Source organism: Trichechus manatus, unplaced genomic scaffold (genome assembly GCF_000243295.1).
Source record: "Trichechus manatus latirostris isolate Lorelei unplaced genomic scaffold, TriManLat1.0 scaffold00054, whole genome shotgun sequence".
NCBI lineage: Eukaryota > Metazoa > Chordata > Mammalia > Sirenia > Trichechidae > Trichechus > Trichechus manatus.
Genome location: NW_004443990.1, coordinates 14,222,028 through 14,244,424, shown reverse-complemented (window position 1 = coordinate 14,244,424; position 22,397 = coordinate 14,222,028). Strand labels below are relative to the sequence as shown.

The window sequence follows — 22,397 nt, the reverse complement described above, 5'->3', positions numbered from 1 at the left end:
AAAGTAAATGTGGCTGGCATTTTGCAAGCTTTCAGCAATTTCAAATCAATGAGTACCAGTACACAAAAACCCAAGTGCATAATGCTGACCAGCCATAAATGGAGCTATAGAGGTAATATGGCTAAAGATGAGGGTTCCGTAAAAGAAAGTTTACATTAATGGCATGATGATTGAATGGAGGGGATGTAAGGCAATTTCAAACAGCTTGCCAAAGGAAAGTCTCATTTTTCCATTTTCTTGTACAGTATCTAATTTCTGGCTCCTCATTTCCTCAGTGATCTGATAATTATGAAATTCTAAATAAAGTGTCATCTTTCTTGCAACAAATCAATGAACAGAAAGCTCCCATCAACAAGGCAGATGTTTCCTAAACCTCTTGCTGATGATTTCCTGAATGTCTACCTCACAAACCACACAGCAAGTTCTTTGAGAATGAGGAACCCTCTCTACTCCATAAAAAATACAGCTTCAATGTATTTGCGTATATGTGTGCATTCAGAAAGAGGACTAAGAAGTGATATGCAATTGACAGTAAACAGTCACCACAAATTCTCCTTTTACTACCTATTTAAAATTAAAATTTAGTCCTTTCCCACTGCTGTGCTACAAATATGGGAAACAAGAATTCTTCTTAATTGTATATTGGTCCCTACAAATGCAATAAAATTTTGTTGCATTCCTTATCCCAGAAACAATTAGACCAAATAGCACCACCATATATACAATTATATTTAGGGTATCCCTCTCCCTATAACACAATCTAAAATAGATTCCACCTTTATTCCTCATGCCATCCTTATAATAATCTTATGCAAAGACAAAACTTGTTAAAATAAAAAATTCTGCAAGTTAGTAACTATGCCTTTAGGTACACAGTAAGCCTAAACTTACCTACTAACAAAGTAACATTATGGAGAAGTGTGTTTTAAACACTCTTCCAGCCTACCAAAAATAACAGATATTCCCATTTTTGCAAAATGTCCCTATCTTCTGCATTTTGTTTGTTTCAATTATTCAGGGCAACCCAGGCTGATAATTACACAGTCCCCAGTCGCTGAGTAACAGTGATGCTTAATTAGCCAGCAGGAAAGATTGATTAAGATCCAACAGGGCATCTTGTGAGGTTCTCTCACACTACTAGAGGGAATAAATTCTGGCTGTGTCCTTCCAAAGGATAAAATCCCAAGCTTCTAAGAAGCTTCTACGAGGTTTTTAAAGTAGATGCTAAGAACAGTCAGCCATGCAAATTAAAGCCCAGTCATAAGCCTGCAAACGGTCTCCCTTTTCTAAAAGCACTCAGTTCAAATATTCTGAACCACATTGCTGCCAGGTTAGAAAAGGCTAAAGTAACACTCACTTATCCCTAAATCTCATTCAGCTATTACATTTCAAGCAAGAAGTGATCGGCAAATATGTTGTGAAGTACGATTTTTATTCCTTCCTCCCCCAAGCAAGTGTACGCACCTATCAGATGCTTACATCCTAAAATGTACAAATTAGGTCAGGGCTTCTTATTTAAAAAACAAAACAAAAAAACACAAAACTTAATGCACATGATATTCCACCCCAGTCTGAGAATAAAACATTCCAATGTGGTCAAAGACTCAACTGGATAAGTTTGGTTTAAGTTTCCTATTAGGGAAGGAGATGTGGAAATAAACTCAGGACCAAAAATCCTAACAAAAATTTATTATCTCATACTACTAACACCTTCTCTTTAGTAATCTGAACAAACATAAATGTTTAGCTCTCACAATTTTTTAGTTAAATACAAAAGTATTCAGTAAATGCCAACATAAAAATCCAAGACTAAAAATAAAATAATTATCTTAAGATACATACTTATCAAAATATCTCTATTTTGATATACTAACTACACTATGCCTTGCCTCCAATTAATTCAGTAAATCTAAGCTTCTACCAAATATAAAGAACTATGACATGTATGTCTTACTTTGTTAATTTATACACTATTAAAATAGATTTTACTGATTATGAATTGTTTTAAAGCATATGAAGAATAATAATGGAAACAGTTTATACAAACTTGGCTCTGATTTGCTGAAAACCCCGCAGAATATGGTCCCTGAGGTCTCTTGCACCAGCACTGAGGTTCTCATTTCGCAAACCTTCCAATAGGAACTCTTCACTATCTAAAATAAAAGGAAAGTTGGTCAACATAAAAGAAAAAGAAAAAATCTGAACAATTAAGAAATAGGTATTTTTTCTCTTTTAAAAACTTGATATATACCTAAAAGTGACACACTCTGACGATCCAAGATCTTGCTATGAATTTAGAAAGCTAGAGCATATATTAACCACAAGAAATAACTATTTTCTAAAGCATTTTAAAGAAACATTTAAATATTAGTTACAACTGATGGCAGAGGATGGACTATCAATTTCATAAACATATAAATATTACAAACCAGTCACAAAAGGTCACAGGCCAATAAAAGCTAGAAAGAAATACCAATAAATAGAGCTGAAATAAAAAAATAGAGTTGAACTGCAGGATCAAGAACAAAAAGGGCAGGCATTCAAAGAAGAGAAATTAATTAGCAGATACATCACCAATGAAAATGACAATGCAACCAAGTGAAGGAACCCACATGGAAAAGAAAAATGTGTCCAAGAGAAGGAAACTGCAATTAATATGAACGTAAATTATAAAATAGGGACATGCTAAAAATATATAATATGAAACAAATCATGTTATGTTGAAGAAAGAAATTGGGAGAGGTTCTGGATATCTACAAATTGTCAAAAACAAAATACATTGGTAATTATTGTAATTGCCAGAAATACTAGCTATGTACTTTAGTCTGCATAAAAGGGTTATCATCTCTAAAAAGCCTATAAATAATAGTTTAAATTTTCCACCTCCAAAAATTGTGATAGTAATATAGAAGTGTATCATATATACCATCAAAATAATGTTATAAATTTATACAGTTGGGTTACATAAGCACACCTAAAAATGTTTTATATTCACATCATTCAACAACACCAAACAAAAAAATCTTAGATAGCCATCACCAGGAATTTTGATAAGGTACAAAGTTCTAGAAATTGAAAAGTTCACAGAGGACTACTGTCAGCTTCCAAGCCCTGCATCACATCTATTCCATACATCATTGAATAGGTTTTTCTAGTGTCCTCTGAGCACTTAAGAACGGGGGAATGGGAGGTTGAATTAAAATGTAAAAATAATATGCCGTACTAATAGAATAAAGGACAAAAACTACAGGATCATCTCAACAGACACAGAAAAAACTTTTGATAAAATTTAACACTGCTTCATGATTAAAACACTCTATACGCAAGGAATACAAGGGAACTTGCTCAACTTGACAAACGACATCTACAAAAAATCAACAGCTAACAGAGTACTTAATGGTGAAAGACTGAATGCTTTCTGCTAAGATCAAGAAAAAGACAAAGAGGTCCACTCTTGCCACTTACATTAACACTGTACTGGTGGTGCTAGCCAGGGAAATTAGGCAAGACAATGAAATAAAAGGCATTCATATTGGAAAGGAAGAAGTAAAACTATCTCTATTTGCAGATGGCATAATCTTACATGTAAAACCCAAACCTACTGCTGCTGAGTCGATTCTGACTCACAGCAACCCTATCCAACAAAGTAGAACTACCCCGTAGGGTTTCCAAGGCTGTAATCTTTACAGAAGCAGACTGCCACATCTTCCTTCTGTGGAGCAGCCGGTGTGTTCGAACCCCTGACCTTTTGGTTAGCAGCCGAGTGCTTAACCACTGCACCACTAGGGCTCCTTAATGTTTCATATAGAGAACTCTAAAGAGTCCACTCACTTAAAAAACAAAATTATCAGAACTAATAAACAAGCTCAGTAAGTTTGCAGGACACAAGATCAATATACAAAACTCAATTGTATTTCTATACAGTAGCAATAAACAAATCAAAAATGAAATTAAGAAAACAAGTTCATTTAAAATAGCATAAGAATATTTGAATACTAAGGATATGTGCAAAATTTATATTCTGAAAACTATAAAACATTGCTGAAAGAAATTAAAGAATATCTAAATAAATGGAAAGCCATTCCATGTTCATAGTAGAAAACACTTAATATTGTTAAGATGCCAATGCTCCCCAAATTGATCTACACATTCAGTACAATCCCTATAAAAATCCCAGTTAACTTTTTTGCAGAAATTGACAAGTTGATCCTAAAATTAATTTGGAAATTCAAACGACCTAGAGTAGCCAAAACAATCTGGAAAAAAAGGACAAAGTTGGAAGACTTGCACTTCTCAATTTCAAAACTTACTATAGTAATAAAGACACTGTAGTACTTGCATAAGGATAGCTATTTAGACCAAAGGAATAAAATTGAGAATCCAAAAATAAACCTTCACATTTATGGTGAATTAATTTTTGATAAGGGTACCAAGACAGTTGAATGGGGAAAGAATAGTTTTTTCAACAAATGGTGCTGGGACAACTGGATATCTACAAGAAAAGAATGGAACTGGACTCCTACCTCCTGCTACATACAAGAACAAAAACGGATCAAAGATCTAAATGTAAGAGTTTAAACTATAAAACTCTCAGAAGAAAACACAGGCATATATCTTCGTGATCTTGAACTGGGCAATGGTTTCTTAGATATAATACCAAAAGCACAAGTAACAAAAGAAAAAAATAGATAAGTTGGACACCATCAATACCAAAATCTCTTTGTGCCTCAAAGGATACCATAAATAAAGTGAAAAGACAACCTACAGAATGGGAAAAATTTTTTGCAAATCATATAGCTAATAAGAGACTTGTATATAGCATATGTAAAAAACTCTTATAACTCAATAATAAAAAGGGCAAATAACCCAATTGTAAAAATGGGCAATGGACTTGAATAGACATTTCTCCAAAGAGGATATACAAATCGCCAACAAGCACATGAAAAGATGCTCAACATCACTAGACCTCAGGGAAATATGAACCAAAACCACTAATGAGATATCACTTCATACCCACTAGAATGGCTACAATAAAATAGACAACAATGAGTGTTGCTGAGGATGTGGAGTAACTGGAACCCTCCTACATTCATTGCTGGTGGGAATGTAAAATGGTGCAGCTGTTTTGAAAAACCGTCTGCAGTCAAAAGGCTAAATAGAAAAGTTATCATATGACCCAGAAATTCCACTACTAGAGATATACCCAACAGAAATGAAAACAGGCATTCAAACAAACACTTGTACACGAATGTTCATAGCAGCATTATTCTTAATAGCCAAAAAGTGTAGACAATCCAAATATCTATCAACTGATGAATGGATAAATAAAATGTGGTATATATCTACCCAATGGAATATTCTTCAGCAATAAAAGGAAATTAAATACTGAGATATGCTACAACATGGATGAACCTTGAAATCATTATGCTCAGTAAAGGAAGCCAGATACCAAAGACTACCTACTGTAAGATCCCATTACATGACATATCCAGAATAGGCAAATCTACGGAGACAGAAAGTAGATTAGTGGTTGCGTAGGGTTGCTAGAGGGGGAAAAGGGCGATTTCGGGAGGGAAGGCTAAGGAATTCAGGATTTTCATTTGGTGCTCACTCATCTATGCCAAGAAATTTGGAAGACAGTTACCTGGCCAACCAACTGGAAAAAATTCACATTTGTGCCCATTCCAAAGAAAGGTGATCCAACAGAATGCGGAAATTAGCAAACAATATCATTAACATCACACATACTAAAGATAATTCACGAATGGTTGCAGCAGTACTTTGACAGGAAACTGCCAGAAATTCAAGCTGGATTCAGAAGAGGACGTGGAACGAGGGACATCATTGTTGATGTCAGATGGATCTTAGCTGAAAGCAGAGAATGCCAGAAAGATATTTACCTGTGTTTTATTGACTATGAAAAGGTATTTGACTGTGTGGATCATAACAAATTATGTATAGTATTACAAAGAATGGGAATTCCAGAACATTTAATTGTGCTCATGAGGAACCTGTACACAGACTAAGAGGCAGTCATTCACACAGAACAAAGGGATACTGCATGGTTGAAAATCAGGAAACGTGTGTGTCAGGGTTGTATCCTTTCACCATACTTACTCAATCTGTATGCTGAGCAAAGAATCCAAGAAGGTGGACTATATGAAAAGGAACGTGGTATCAAATTGGAGGAAGACTTATTAACAGTCTGCAATACGCCTTGAGGAACGCAAAGAGAACTTGAAGCACTTACTGATGAAGATCAAAGACTATAGCCTTCAGTATGGATTGTGCCTCAACATAAGGAAAACAAAAACCCTCACAACTGGACCAATAAGCAACATCATGATAAATGGAGAAAATACTGAAGTTGTCAAGGATTTCATTTTATTTGGATTCACAATCAATGCCCATGGTAGCAGGAGTCAAGAAATCAAACAACATTTTACAGTGGTCATATCTGCTACAAAAGATCTCCTTAAAGTGTTAAAAAAAAAAAAAAAAAAAGTAAAGATGTCACTTTGAGTACTAAGGTACGCCTGACCCAAGCCACGGTATTTTCAGTTGCCTCATATACATGCGAAAACTGGACAATGAATAAGGAAGACCAAAGAATTGATGCCTTTGAATTATGATGTTGGTGAAGAATACTGAATATACCATGGACTGCCAGAAGAACAAACAAATCTGTCTTGGAAGAGTACAGCCAGAATGCTCCTTAGAAGGGAGGATGGAGAGAATTTGTCTTATGTACTTTGGGCATGTTATCAGGAGGAACCAGTCCCTGGAGAAGGACATCATGCTTGGTAAAGTAGAAGGTCAGCGAAAAAGAAGAAGACCCTCAATGAGACGGATTGACACAGGGGCTGCAACAACAGGCTCAAACATAGCAATGATTGTGAGGATGTTGCAGGACAGGGCTGTGTTTTGTTCTGTTGTACATAGGGTCACTATGAGTCAGAACTGATTCCACAGCACCTACCAACACCACCAACATATTTGTATACTATGTAACCATTATTTAGATAAATTGAGGGGAATAGGAAAAAATATTTCTCAGGTTTTAGAAAACAAATGCATATGTATTTTATCTCTCTAATATCAAAGGTACATGCTAGTCATTGTAGAAAATTTAGAATATAAAGAAATTAGTATAACAAAGAAAATCAAAATTACTTGCAATCCCACCACTCTTTTAGTTTTTATTTCATGCTAACATGGCCTTTTTAACTATATTTACAAAAAAGGAATATCAAATATTCTGGGAGTTTTTCCCACTTGACATTAGTTATTGATTATACCAAACCCGAAAACCAAACCCATGGCCGTTGAGTCAATTTTGACTTATCATGACCCTATAGGACAGAGTAGAACTGCTCCAGAGGGTTTCCAAGGCTGTAAATCTTTACAAAAGCTGACTTTCATGGCTTTTTCCCATGGCTGGTGGGTTCGAATCACCGATGTTTTGGTTAGCAGCCAAGCACTTTAACCACTGCACCACCAGCGCTCATTGGTTATACAGTAGGTTCATATTATGAAACAATATGTAGCCATTTTAAAATAATATTCATGAACAAAATTTAAGGAATTCAAAAAATTCCTACAGCATATTTTAACATAATACTGAAAATAGCTAAGTTGGAGGACTGATATTACCCAATTTCAAGACTTATTTTAAAACTACAGTGATCGAGACAGCGTGGCATTGGCAAAGAATAGACATATAGATCAACGGAACAAAACCGAGCTCAGACAAACATTCCGTGTGTAAGAATTTCAAATAAATTATATAAATACCCCACCCTAAAATAAGGGGAACATAACTCCCCCTCCCCCCTTATACACTCTTTAAATGTGAGCTGCAAATAGTGATGTTCTTCCAAAGGGTACAGCATGGAAAGGGAGAAAAAGAGTAATTTTACAGTGGAGAAGCCTAACAAACACTACTTGAGCCAGTTGATCAAGGTGAACATTAACATAAATCACGTTGGTAGTATGTACCTTTGATATGAAGGGATGAAAATAGCACTTTACGTCTGTGATCTTCCTCGCCAAAACCTATACCACTCAACAACAACCCACTCAATTAAAAAATAGGCAAAAGACCTGAATAGACATTTCTCCAAAGAAGATATATAAATGGCCGACAAATACATGAAAAGATGCTCAACATCATCAGTCATTACTCATAACCTATAGCCATCTAGTCAATTCTGACTCATAGAAACCTCAGAGTAGAACTGCCCCATAAGGTTTCCAAGGCTGTAATCTTTACAGAAGCAGACTGCCACATCTTTCTCCCACAGAGCGGCTGGTGGTTTTGAACCACCGACCTTTCAGTTAGCAGTTGAGCACTTAACCACTGTGCAACCAGGGATCCTTAAAGCATCAGGCACCTCCTTCAAACTGGAATCAAATCATTGACCTAAGGATCTCCACACGTGTCCTACCTACAGTCCTCCACTCTACCAGCTGAGCTATCAAAGGGTGCCATCAGTCATTTGGGGAACGCAAATCAAAACCACAATGAGATACCACTTCACTCCCACTAGGATGGCTATAAAAAAAAAAAAATTAATGGAAAATAACTCTGTAATATCTTCTCAATTTTCCTGTAAATCTAAAACTGTTTTTAAAAAATAAGGTCTATTAATTAAAAAGAAGTGGCATATGGTATAATTTTAACCTTTTGCAAAAAAGAAGGGGGAGAGGAGGCTAACCTCTGACCCATCACTAACCCATCTTTCTTGAGTCCTTCCTACCATGTCAGGCAGGTACTGTGATAAACACCAATATATTAACAGTGGCTATCTCTGGGTAGTGAAATTAACAAGCTATTTTTATTATCTTCTTTGTACTTTTCCAATTTTCTAAATGTTCTAGAATATATGTGGGTTCCTTTCAGAACGAGAAAAAATGAGAAAAATAAAAATCACTACGCAAGCTTAAGGTAGTATTACTAATAATTTAGGAGCCCTGGTGAGGCAATGGTTAAGCACTCCACTGCTAACAAAAAGGTTGGTGGTTTGAACCCACCAGCAGCTCCAAGGGGGAAAAGACCTAGCGATTTACTACCGTAAACGTTGTTGTGTCCTGTTGAGTCAATTCCGACTCACAGCAACCCTATAGGACAGAATGGAGCTGCCTCACAGGGTTTCCTAAGCAGTAATCTTTACAGGAGCAGATTGCCAGGTCTTTTCTACTGCAAAGCCACTGATGAGTTTGACCTCAGACCTTTTGGTCAGCAGCCGAATGCTTAACCATTGCACCACCACAGCTCCTTTCTATAAATATTACAGCCTAGGAAACCCTATGAGGCAGTTCTACTCTGTAATCCACTCAAATACAGAGTTCTATTATGTAATCCAAATCGACTCAATGGCACACAACAACAACTCATAATTTGGAAAAATAGACTTTAATTTTGTTCCCCATCTTCATCTCACTCAGTGGTAGTGGGCTGAGCTAGTTTTCAGGTAGCTGTGAACAAGGAAAGGAGATTAAAGTGGGTCAGAAAGAGGATCATCATGGAGGGTGGAATATTAAAGTGTATACTTTATTCCTATGCATGATTAAAATATAAATCATTTTTAACTCTCCTGTGGTGGTGGTTGTTGTGAGGTGCTGTCGAGTTGGTTTGGACTCATAGCGACCCTACGTACAACAGAACGAAACACAGCCCTGTCCTGCAACATCCTCACAATCATTGCTATGTTTGAGCCCGTTGTTGCAGTCACTGTGTCAATCCATCTTATTGAGGGTCTTCCTCTTTTTTGCTGACCTTCTACTTTACCAAGCATAAGGTCCTTCTCCAAGGACTGGTCCCTCCTGATAACATGCCCAAAGTACGTAAGACAAATTCTCTCCATCCTCCCTTCTAAGGAGCATTCTGGCTGTACTCTTCCAAGACAGATTTGTTTGTTCTTCTGGCAGTCCATGGTATATTCAGTATTCTTCACCAACATCATAATTCAAAGGCATCAATTCTTTGGTCTTCCTTATTCATTGTCCAGTTTTCGCATGTATATGAGGCAACTGAAAATACCATGGCTTAGGTCAGGCGTACCTTAGTACTCAAAGTGACATCTTTGCTTTTTAACACTTTAAAGAGGTCTTTTGCAGCAGATTTGCCCAAAGCACTATGTCCTTTGATTTCTTGACTGCTGCTTCCATGGGTGCTGACTGTGGATCCAAATAAAATGAAGTCCTTGACAATTTCAGTAGTTTCTCCATTTATCATGATGTTGCTTATTGGTCCTATTGTGAGGATTTCTGTTTTCTTTATGTTGTGGTGTAATCAATATTGAAGGCTATAGTCTTTGATCTTCATCAGTAAGTGCTTCAAGTCCTCTTTGCTTTCAGCAAGCAAGGTTGTGTCATCTGCACATTGTAGGTTGTTAAGGAGCCTTTTTCCAATCTTGATGCCACGTTCCTCTTCATATAGTCCAGCTTCTCAGATTAAATAAGTATGGTGAAAAGAAACAACCCTGATGCACACCTTTCCTGATTTTAAAACATACAGTATCCCTTGGTCTGTTCAAACGACTGCTTCTTGGTCTGTGTACAGGTTCCTCATGAGGACAACTAAGTGTTCTGGAATTAACATTCTTCACAATGTTATCCATAATTTCTTATGATCTGCACAGTCAAATGCCTTTTCATAGTCAATAACAGGTAAATATCTTTCTGATATTCTCTGCTTTCAGCCAACATTCATCTGACATCAGCAATGATATCCCTCATTCCACATCCTCTTCTGAATCTGGCTTGAATTTCTGACAGTTCCCTGTCAATGTACTGCTGCAACCATTTTTGAATTATCTTCAGTAAAATTTTACTTGTGTGTGATACTGACACTGTTCAATAATTTCCATATTCTGTTGGATCACCTTTCTTTGGAATGGGCACAAATATGGATCTTTTCCAGTTGGTTGGCCAGGTAGCTGTCTTCCAAATTTCTTGGCATAGACAAGTGAGTACTTCAGTGTTACATCCGTTTGCTGAAACATCTAAATTGATATTCCATCAATTCCTGGAGCCTTGTTTTTTGCAAATGCCTTCAATGCAGCTTGGACTTCTCCCTTTAATATCATCTGTTCTTGATCATATGCTACCTCCTGAAATGGCTGAACATCGACCATGAACATCTTTTTGGTACAGTGACTGTGTATTCCTTCCATCTTCTTTTGATGCTTCATGTGTCGTTCAATATTTCGCCCATAGCATCCTTCAACATTGCAACTCGAGGCTTGAATTTTTTCTTAAATTCTTTCAGCTTGAGAAATGATGAGCGTGTTCTTCCCTTCTGGTTTTCTAACTCCAGGTCTTTGCCCATTTCATTATAATACTTTACTTTGTCTTCTCGAGCTGCCCTTTGAAATCTTCTGTTCAGCTCTTTTACTTCATTGTTTCTTCCATTTGCTTTAGCTGCTCTACATTCAAGAGCAAGTTTCAGAGTCTCTTCTGACATCTATTTTGTTCGTTCTTTCTTGTCTTTTTAATGACTTTTGCTTTCTTCATGTATGATGTCCTTGACGTCATCTCACAACTCATCTGCTCTTCGGTTATTAGTGTTCAGTGTGTCAAGTCTATTCTTGAGATGGCCTCTAAACTCAGGTGGGATATACTCAAGGTCATACTTTGGCTCTTGTGGACTTGTTTTAATTTTCTTTAGCTTCGATTTGCATATAAGCAATTGATGGTCTGTTCTGCAGTCAGCCCCTGGCCTTGTTCTGACTGATGATATCGAGTTTTTCCATTGTCTCTTTTCACAGATGTAGTCAATTTGATTCCTGTGTATTCCATCTGGTGACACCCATGTGTATAGTACCTGTTTATATTGCTGAAAAAAGGTATTTCCAGTGAATAGGTCATTAATCTTGCAAAATTCTACTATGAGATCTCCAACGTCATTTCTATTACCAAGGCCATATTTTCCAACTACTGTTCCTACTTGTGGCACAGTGGTTAAGAGCTATGGCTGCTAATCAAAAGGTTGGCAGTTCCAATCCACCAGCCACTCCTTGGAAACCCTACAGGGCAGTTCTACTCTGTCCTATGGGGTCGCTATGAGTTGGAATTGACTTCACGGCAAATGGGTTTGGTTTTGTTTGGTTCCTTCTTGTTTCCAACTTTTGCATTCCAATCACCAGTAATTATCAATGCATCTTGATTGCATGTTTGATCAATTTCAGGCTGCAGAAGTTAGTAAAAATCTTTAGTTTCTTCATCTTTGGCATTAGTGGTCAGTGCATAAATGTGAGTAACAGTCATATTAACTGGTCCTCCTTGTAGGCATATGGATATTACCCTATCACTGACATTGTTGTATTTCAGGATAGATCTTGAAATGTTCTTTTTGACGGTAAATGTGATGTCATTCTTCTTCAATTTGTCATTCCTGGCATAGTAGATCATATGTTTGTCTGATTCTAAATGGCCAGTACTAGTCCATTTCAACTCACTAATGCCTAGGATATCGATCTTCAAGCGTTCCATTTCATTTTTGACAATTTCCAATTTTCCTAGATTCATACTTCATGAATTTCACATTCTAATTACTAACAGATGTTTGTACCTGTTTCTTCTCATTTTGAGTCATGCCACATCAGCAAATAAAGATCCCGAAAGCTTTACTCCATCTGCGTAATTAAGGTCGATTCTACTTTGAGGAAGCAGCTCTTCCCTAGTCGTATTGTGAGTGCCTTCCAACCTGAAGGGCTCATCTTCCAGCACTTCCAGCATATCAGACAGTGTTCCACTGCTATTAAGGTTTTCACTGGCCACTTTGTTCATAAGTAGATCGCCAGGTCCTTCTTAATACTCTCCTTACTAAATTCTAGTAAGTGAAATAGCCTATGTGACTAAATATGTGTATACTAAAATTGCTTAAAGGGTCTTAACAGCATATAATTATCCCCCAACAATGTTACTAAAGAAAATCTGACATTTTTGTTTTGACTTCACTTTTTAAGTTTCACTTCAAATTAATTTTTCAAAAGGCTTTCTCTCAAAACACTTTAGCAATTCACTTGCTAATTTAAGTACTTGCTCCTTCACCTACAAGTGTCATCTACTCAAGGGAATAAAATGACACAAAGATAACCTCTTCCATCTGGCTCATTGGATTTTTAAAAATTTCTGCTCTAAAAACACACCTAGGAACTTATTAGATGAATAAGATTATTATCAAAACGAAAACAAAGAAGTCAAAAGCAAGGGCTATATGAGGGATTATATATTTAGTATTATATACATACATGTTATTGTTGCTGTTGTTAATTGCTGTGAAGTTGATTCTGACTTGTGGTGACCCCATGTGTATGGAGTAGAAGCGCTCCATTGGGTTTTCAGGACTGAAACCTTTCAGAAGCAGATCACCAGGCATGTTTTTTGAGGCACCTCTGGGTGGGTTCAGACCATTAACCTTTCAGCTAGTAGTCGAGAGCTTAACCCTTTGCGCCGCCCAGGGACTCCATATACATACATACAGATCAAAACAACATTATAATAACATGCAGTTTAGAAGATGATGTTACTCACAGTGATTATGATCTGAGGGTGCCTGAGCAACCCTGCTCGGGAAGACAGTACTCACCACTAAGCAGGGAAGAGACTTTAAAAGGTTGCAAAATAGCTTACCTTCCTTATTTAACAAAGCTCACCACTCAACCTGGTGGGTTTTCCATTAAGTGATCAACCTTTTTCAAACAAGAACTCCTCTAATATAAACATTATGTCACATAATATCAGGATGCCTTGGGCTTCCTGCAACAGCAATATCCAGTGTGAAAAGCACCACTAACTGTGTAAGAACGTCCCTGATGCGCCTCTGACAGTACAGCACTTATGAAATGTAGTACCTAATGCTACAGGACTGCATACAGTTACCTTCAGCTGGTGAATAAGCAATACCATGTGGTGTAAATATACTCATACCAAGGAGATAAGACAAAATTGGAAACAAACCATAAACAATGCCACTTTTTTCTAAGTACATTCATTCTTCAATAAATATTTATAAAGTACTTATTACATGCTAAGCACTGAAAATTGAACGAGATAGATGTAACTCAGAGTTTAGAGTTTATCAAAAAATACAAATATTTACAATTAAAGTAAGTTATAGGAGTCCCTGCACGGTGCAACTGGTTAAGCATTCACTACTAGCCTGAAGTTTGGCGGTTCAAACCCACCCAGAGGTGCCTTGGAAAACAGGCTTACGAAAGTTCTGAGCCTTGAAAGCCCTATGGAGCAGTTCTACTCTGCCCATATGGGGTTGCCATGAGTTGGAATCAACTTGAAGGCACTAACAACAATAGAGTAAATCATAATACAAGCTATAATAAGGGAAAGTTGAGTGTACAGGCCCATGGTACAGGAACCTAACCTAAACGGGAAGGTAGGTCTCCCAAAGAACTGATATTTCATCTGAAACTCTCAAATTAGCAGGCCAAGTGTGTGAGTTGGAGGAGGAAGGAGGGGGAGTTGGTAGGATGAGGTGAAGAATGGCCCAGGCATAGAGAACACCATATGCAAAGGTCCTGAGGTGAGAGATTGCATTTCAGTTGAAGGTTACGGGTAAGGGGAAGGTTTGTGAAAGAGTGAGCTGGAAGGCAGGCTTATAATAGGTATATACAGTATTTTGTACTAAAAGTAATATACCATTATTTTAAGTCCCATATTTAAAAGATAAACACAGCTCTGGCAGAGACCCATCTTCCTCTTATAATTTACAGTAGCCCTAAAACTAAAATTCCCTCACCTTCCAGGCAGCTAATAGATATTCTAACAAGTCAAAGTGGAAAAAGAAAACAAAAAAGAAGCTAGAAAGAGAAGGGAACAGAGAATATGTACAACACTGAAAACATGATATGGTCATCACAATCCTGGGACAAAGCAATGCAGGATTTAAGGCCAACTGAAAAGATGTCTGACTTAGGAGGATGCACCCAAGACTACTAGGTTTTGTAGACTGGTGAAAGTTTCTAGCATTCCCCCAAATTCTCTTTGTCTATTTACAAGGCTACTCTTTTGTTTATTTGGAAGAAAATGACATCCTATGGATCATATTTTTCAAACTACTAAAAGATAAAGTCCTGCTTTACTGTTTTCTAAGTAACACTCCTAATACAAAGACAGAAATAATATTTATGTTGGTGTTACCTAACAATTACAAATGTTTTTGTTGATATTTATCGGAGCACCTCAAAGCCTGTTGACAGCCACACTCTCAATGGGAAGATGGAGTTGGAGGTGAGGGGGAGGGAGACAAGGAAAAGAAATTCTGTTCTTCCTTCCCTCTATGCCCCTCCACTGGTTTTTACACACTACCCCACGCAGGACCCCATTTCTGCTCTAATTCTGTATGGTTAAATAATCTCTTCCCTAATCCTCAGAACCCTCAGTCTGGCTCCTACTCAGCTCCCCACTCCTGTCCATCAGAGTCATTCTCCACTCTCAAGCACAACCATCTGAGCTTGGAGTTAGGGAATAGGGGATAATGAGTGGGCTCCCACTGACTAGCAAGGAAAAAGCAAGCAGAATGGGGAGATGCCCTGGCTCCAGCAGGGAAAAGGTTCCTGGAGTTCCAACTGGGACATGTTCCCCATTAAAACATTATGTCTATAGTCCTCTCTTCCAGATATTAAACTCAGTTTTTTGATGGGATGGCCTGGAAGTCAGCCTAATAAAAACACGTTTCTTTTTCCCATAAAACATTGTTTCTATGAGAAAATACCTAAGTGTACTTCGGGAAACAACCTATACATTGATTAAAAAAAAATTCTAGAAGCAGGATGCTATTTCAGTCTCATCTTCTCTTAAACTATGAATGATACTTATCATCTTTTTTTTAATTAAGAAGAAAATGTCTTATCTTGTAGATGCTACATGCTGAACACTCTGAAGGAGGTAAAAGATTAGCCACTGCCCCTCAAGGACGAAGAATCAACTATGTGTGGGGAATGGTGGAAGTGTAGAAGAAGTTCACTGGGATTGGAAGGGAGGAGAGGAGTGGAAACCAAGGAGAGGAGGGACTCCCAGGGGCCCTCTGTTTGGATTAATGGGGGCAGGCAGGGAGTAAAGATTTGTTTGCATCATCTCACAACTACCATGAGTGAACTAACAGTAAGATGTCCTTTCTGGTAACGGACTGTACCCACCACTTTGCCATGCCTAATATTTTTGAAATCAAAACAATCTCTAACTTGGAAACAGCAGAAAACCACATGTCATTCTAGGGTATCTGGGTATTCTATACATCAAATGTCACAACCATCCCTTTAAGTTATATACTGCTATTTTACAGAAGAAACAGTCTGGTTGGTTATCCATCTTATATAAAATCTCATGGACGTCTTCTGGTAGAGACAAAAATAATAATTCCCGATTCCTTGTCATAGTTGAAGCCCTGATGGCGTAGTGGTTAAGAGCTATGGCTGCTAACCAAAAGGTTGGCAGTTCAAATCCACCAGCGCTCCTTGGAAACCCTATAGGGCAGTTCTACTCTGTCCTATAGGGTCACTATGAGTCGACTCTAAGGCAACGGTTTTTTTTTTTTGGTTGTCATAGTTACTCTAAAGAGATCAGACCATTAGGAATTTTGCAGTCACTCTTAAATATCTCACTATAATCAAACCATTAAATAAAAGTACCATAGTGGGAGAAAATGACTTTCAGATTGTTTAGAACTTGTTTTAAACCCTACATTAAATTTTTATCTGGCAATTAATTATAATCTATGATGTACGTATTTTTTTGCCTTTTGTTGAGAGGTAAGACTTTTGGCAAGGGTAAAATTATACCCACCAGCTTTGTTTTGGCTTGCAGGAAGTTGTCAGCATACAATAGAGAAATTGTCAGCATGTTCTAGTTATGGTTTGCTTCAACCTGCTGATTGTTTTTGCCCCATGACCCAAGAAATATGTGATGTTTATATTTTTAATTCTCCTTCTACCTCCTGTAGGGAGGAAGAAAAAGAAAATACCTGTATACTGACAACAGAGAAAACAAAAACCAGAAACTAAAACACACAGAGTAATTTATACTGTTTTTAACTGGAGGCCAGACTGGAAATCCAGAATTAACACTTTTGTAATCTTCACTTGAGAGTCTAAGAATCTATTCTATGGATATATTTGCATATGTACGCAAAGATGCACAGACAGAGATGTTCACTACAGTATTGTGGAAGTGTCAAAAATCTGGAAACAACCTAAACATCATAGGTAGGAGAATGGTTAAATAATTGTGAAATACTATGCAGCAGTTTACGTATACATACACACATATATATGCACATACAGAAACATATATACACACACATATATACATACACATGTATATAAATATGCTGCTGCTGCATAGTATTTCACAATGTATTTAACTATTTTTCATCTCCTATATATATTTATACATACTCAATTGGAAAAATCTCCAATACTGCTAAGTTTAAAAAATAAGTACTCTATATACTTCTGTGTTGTGTAAATTCTACAATAAAAATATATCTGAGTTATTTTTGTATTTAAAAAAAAATCCATGAACCATGAAATCCACCAGAATATGTAAAAATATAAAGATTGCAATATATCAAGTGTTGGTGAGGATATGGAGGATACACTGTTAATGAGAGATTAAAATGGGTACAATCACTTTGAAAAATTGTCTGGAGTTTCTAATGAAGTTAAACATACACTTACCCTTTGAGCCAGTAATTCTACTCCTAGATATTTATCTAAGAGAAATGAATGCTTATGTTCATAAAACAAGTTAGACAAGAATTCTCAGGGCAACTGTATTCATAACAGCCAAAAGCTGAGAACAACCCAATGCCCATCAGGAGACGGAATAAACAACTGTGGAATAGTAACACAAGGGAACACAACTTAGCAAAAAGGAACAAACTACTGATACACATAGAACATGGATGAATGTCAAAAACATTATGTTGAGGACAGACATCAAAGAGTACATACTGATTGTATGAAGTTCCAAAACAGCAAAACGAATCTATATTAATAAAAGTCAGAATAGTGATTACCTAGGGAGGAAATTGACCAGAAAGGAAACTTTCTGGAGTGATGAAAATGTTTATGTCTTGATTTGGATGGCGGTCACACAGTCGTATACATATGTTAAAGTCACACAGCTGTAACACTTAAGATTAGTACATTTTATGTATGTAAATCATATCTCAATAAAGTACTGTCGCCTCGATCTGCCCTGCCCCCAAAGGCTAGTCCCCCCAGTGCCATATTTTTTGTTGTTATTTTTTGTTTTGTTTCTTCTCTCTCTCTCCCTTCCTTCCTTTCCTTTCTCCCGTCCAGCTAGCCCCATGTGCTGTCCCTGCCCCTTCTCAACAGACTGTGTTCTATACCACTCGGCTAGAGAGTCACTCGCACAGCCTTCCCAGTTCCATGCCGCCTCCACCAACTGGCTCCCTCAGTGCCATTTTTTTCTGTCTGTTTCTTCTCTCTCTCCCTTTGTTTCCTTTCTTCTGCCCACCTAGCCCTGTGTGCTGTCCCTCCCCCTTTTCGACGGGCTGTGCCTCACTGCTTGGCTAGAGAGTCACTGGCATGTGGCCACCCTGAGTCCATGCCACCTCCACTGGTCAGCTCCTCAGTGCCATATTTTGGTTTTGCTTTTTTGTTTCTCTCTCTGTCCCTTCCTTCTTTTCCTTTCTCCAAACCACCTAACCCCATGTGCTGTCCCCATCCCTTTTCAAAAGGCTGTGCTGCACTACTCAGCAGAGAGGCAATGGCACATGGCCTCCCCAGGTCCACACTGCCCTTACCAGCCAGCTCCCTCAGCGCCATATTTTGGTTTGTTTTTGTTGTTTCTTCTCTGTCTCGCCCTTCCTTCCTTTCCTTTCTCTCACCCACCTAGCCCCATGCAATGCCCCCGCCCCTTCTCGAGGGGCCATGTGGCACCACTTGGCTAGAAAGCCACTGGCACACAGCCTTCACCAGGTCCGAGCTGCCCCCACCATCTGGCTCCTTCAGCACCATATTTGTTTGTTTCTTCTCTATCCCTTCCTTCTTTTCCTTTCTCTCACCCACCTATCCTTGTGTGCCATCCCCAACCCTTCTCGATGGACCATGCTGCATCACTTGGCTAGAGAGCCACTGGCACATGGCCTCTCCAGGTCCATGCTGCCCCTGCTGACTGGCTCCTTCAGCGCCATATTTTGTTGTTGTTGTTTTGGGATATTTTTTGTTTGTTTCTTCTCTCTCTCTCTCCTCCTTCCTCTCCTGTCTACTGCCCACCTACCCCATGTGCCATCCCCACCCCTTCTCGAAGGGCCGTGTCACACCACTCAGCTAGAGAGCCACTGGCACAAGGCCTTCACAGGTCTGTGCTGCTTCCACTGACTGGCTCCCTCAGAGCCATATTTTTTTAGTTTTTTTGTTTTGTTCTTTCTTCCCCCGTTTCTTCTCTCTCTCTCCCTTCCTTTCTTTCCTTTCTCTCGTCTACCTAGCTCTGTGTGTCACCCCACCCCCTCTTGAAGGGCAGTGCTGCACTGCACAGCTAGAGAGCCACTAGCACACAGCCTCCCTGGGTCTGCACCACTGTCACCAGCCAGCTTCTTCAATGCCATTTTTTTATTTTTGTTTTTGCTTTTTTGTGTGTTTCTTCTCTCTCTCTCTCCCTTCCTTCCCTTTCTCCTGCCTACCCAGCCCCATGCACTGCCTCGTCTTCCTGATGGGCCATGTTGCACCACTCGGCTACAGAGCCTCTGGCACATGGCCTCCCTGTGTCTGTGCCACCCCGCAGGCTGGCTCCCTCAGCACCATATGTTTTATTTTTCTGTATCTCTCCCCTTTTCCATTTTCCCTCTCCCTCCCAGCTAGGCCCTGTTCTGCCCCCACCCCTTCCTGAGGGGCTGTGCCATGCCACCCAGTGAGAGACACCAGCTCGCTGCCACCGATTCTGTCCCACCACCAACAGACGGCCCCCTCAGCACCATATTCATTTTTGCTGTTGTTATTGGTTTTGGTTTTTGTTGTTGTTGTTTGTTTCTTCTCTTTCCCTTTCTTTTCCTTTCTCTGGCTCACCTAGCCATGTGTGCCACTCATGCCCGTTCTCAACAGGCCAAGCCACGTTGCTCAGCTAGAGAGTCACCGGCACACAGCCTCTCTGGGTCTGTCCAGCTATCACCCACCAAATCTCACCATGTCACCATTTTATTTACTTTTTTTACTTCTTCTTCTTTGCTTCTGTTTCTCTCTTTTCTCTTTTTTCTCACCCCTAGTTCTGCATATCACACCTTCTCCCTTCCCTCCTGCCTACGCACAGCACACCGGGTGCCACACCCCCAAGTGGCACCAGCACAGATGCCAAGATCCTTGGGCACCACCCTGCACTGCCCCCCAGCCCCACTCCATCAGCCCCAGTTTGTGCCACAAATGACTATATCTCCACCCCTCCCCTCCGCTGGACTTGCCCTGCTGCTCCATAGCTGAACAACTGGCCCTGCCCACCCAGACAAGGTGGTGAGAAGTATCGTGCCCACAGATGAGCAAGCAACAAAACATGCCCAGCCTGCCTGCCCAGATGTAACCAAATAAAACAAAAAAGCAGAATGAAAAGACAAATCTACAATTCATAAAAGAAGAAAATAATTCCTGAATGTCCCGGACACAGCAGACAATATCAAAACATATTTTTTTAAAAAGGACAGGATGGCTCCAGTAAGCAACCAAAAAAACATCAGATGAAATTCTAGTAGAAGAAAAGGCACTGTAATTACCTGATAGGGAATTCAAAAGTCTAATATTCAGGGATCTCCAACTGATTAGGAAAGAGATTAAGTAAAACACAGACAAAAATAAGGAAAAAAATACACAAAATCATGGGAAATACACACAAAATCAGGGAAAACACAGACAAAGCAATAGAAGAATTCAGGAAAATAATACAGGAACAAAAATGTCAAAATAAAAAAAAACAACTAGAAATCGTACAAAAACAGCAATTAGAAATCCAAAAGATAAACAATGAGATTTCCGAAATGAACAGTGCAACAGATGGTTTTCGGAGGAAATTTGAAACAATGGAAGACAGGATCAGCAAAATTAAAGACAAATCCTTGGATACCACTTTGTTTGAGGAAAAATCAGAAAAAAGAATGAAGAAAACCTGAGAACAATGTGGGATACAATGAAGAGCAAAATTTTGCCCATGATCGAAATTCCAGAACGGGGGAGAAAACAGAAAACACAGAGAGGATCATTGAAGATTTGCTTACAGAGAACTCCCCTAATATCATGAAAGATGAAAAGGTGATCATCCAAGAAACTCAATGAACCCCATATAGGATAGACCCCAAAAGAAAGTCACCAAGACATATCATAATCACACTAGCCAAAAACAAAGACAAAGAAAGAATCCTGAGAGCAGCTTGAGAAAAATGAAAAGACACATACAAATGGGAAACAATAAGATTAAGCTCTGATTACTCAGCAGAAACTATGCAGGCAAGAAGGCAATGGGATGACATATATAAAGCCTTGAAACAAAAAAAACTGTCAACCAAGAATAATATATCTTACAAAGCTCTCACTCAAATATGATGGTGAAATTAGGATATTTCCAGATAAACAGAAATTAAAGGAATATGTAAAAACCAAACCAAACTTATGAGAATTATTAAAGGGAGTCCTTCAGTTAGAGAATAAACAACATCAGACAACAACCTGAATCTAGGACACAGGACAGCATCAGTCAGATACCAAACCTAGGTAATGAACTCTCAAGGATAAAACAAAACTAAAAGATTTACAACAGGGAACCAGAGACATCAATCTGTAAATGACAACAACATCAGAACAATAAGCAAGGGAATAAATGGTATAGGTATAGAACTTTCAAATGGAGAGGAAATCAAGGCGATATCAAGTAGTAAAAGACTGGTTTAAACTCAGGAAGATAGGGGTAAATTTCAAGGTAACCACAAAGAAAGTTAACAAACCTACACATCAAAATAAAGAAGAAAAACATAAAGTCTCAGTAAACACAAAATCTACAGAAATGAAAGAAAAGAAAAAAACACCCCAAAACAAACGCAATTCAGCACAGGAGAGTAAGAGGAACAAAGAAAATGTCAGCACTACAAAATGACAGCAATAAACTCACACCTATTGATAATCACACCAAATGTAAATGGCTTAAATGCACCCATAAAGAGGCAGAGAGTGATAAATGGATAAAAAAACAGGACTCATCAATATGGTGCCTACAAGAGACACATCTTAGAAACAAAGACATACACATATTAAAATCAAAGGATGGAAAAAATATATCAAACAAACGGCAAACAGAAAAGAGCAGAAGTGACAATACTAATCTCAGATAAACTTTAAAACAAAATCCACCATAAAAGACAAAGAAGGACATTA

General features: G+C 38.4%; 1 protein-coding gene across 2 annotated transcripts in view; it reads right to left on the bottom strand.

The window, feature by feature from the left end:
• SKAP1 (src kinase associated phosphoprotein 1) overlaps positions 1-22,397 on the bottom strand; it is a 287,114-nt gene that overhangs the window by 248,966 nt on the left and 15,751 nt on the right. For both annotated transcript variants that reach the window (XM_023732793.1, XM_023732794.1), the window contains exon 2: positions 2,048-2,153. In XM_023732793.1, coding sequence (XP_023588561.1) covers positions 2,048-2,153 — 106 coding nt within the window. The remainder of the gene's footprint in view (positions 1-2,047; positions 2,154-22,397) is intronic.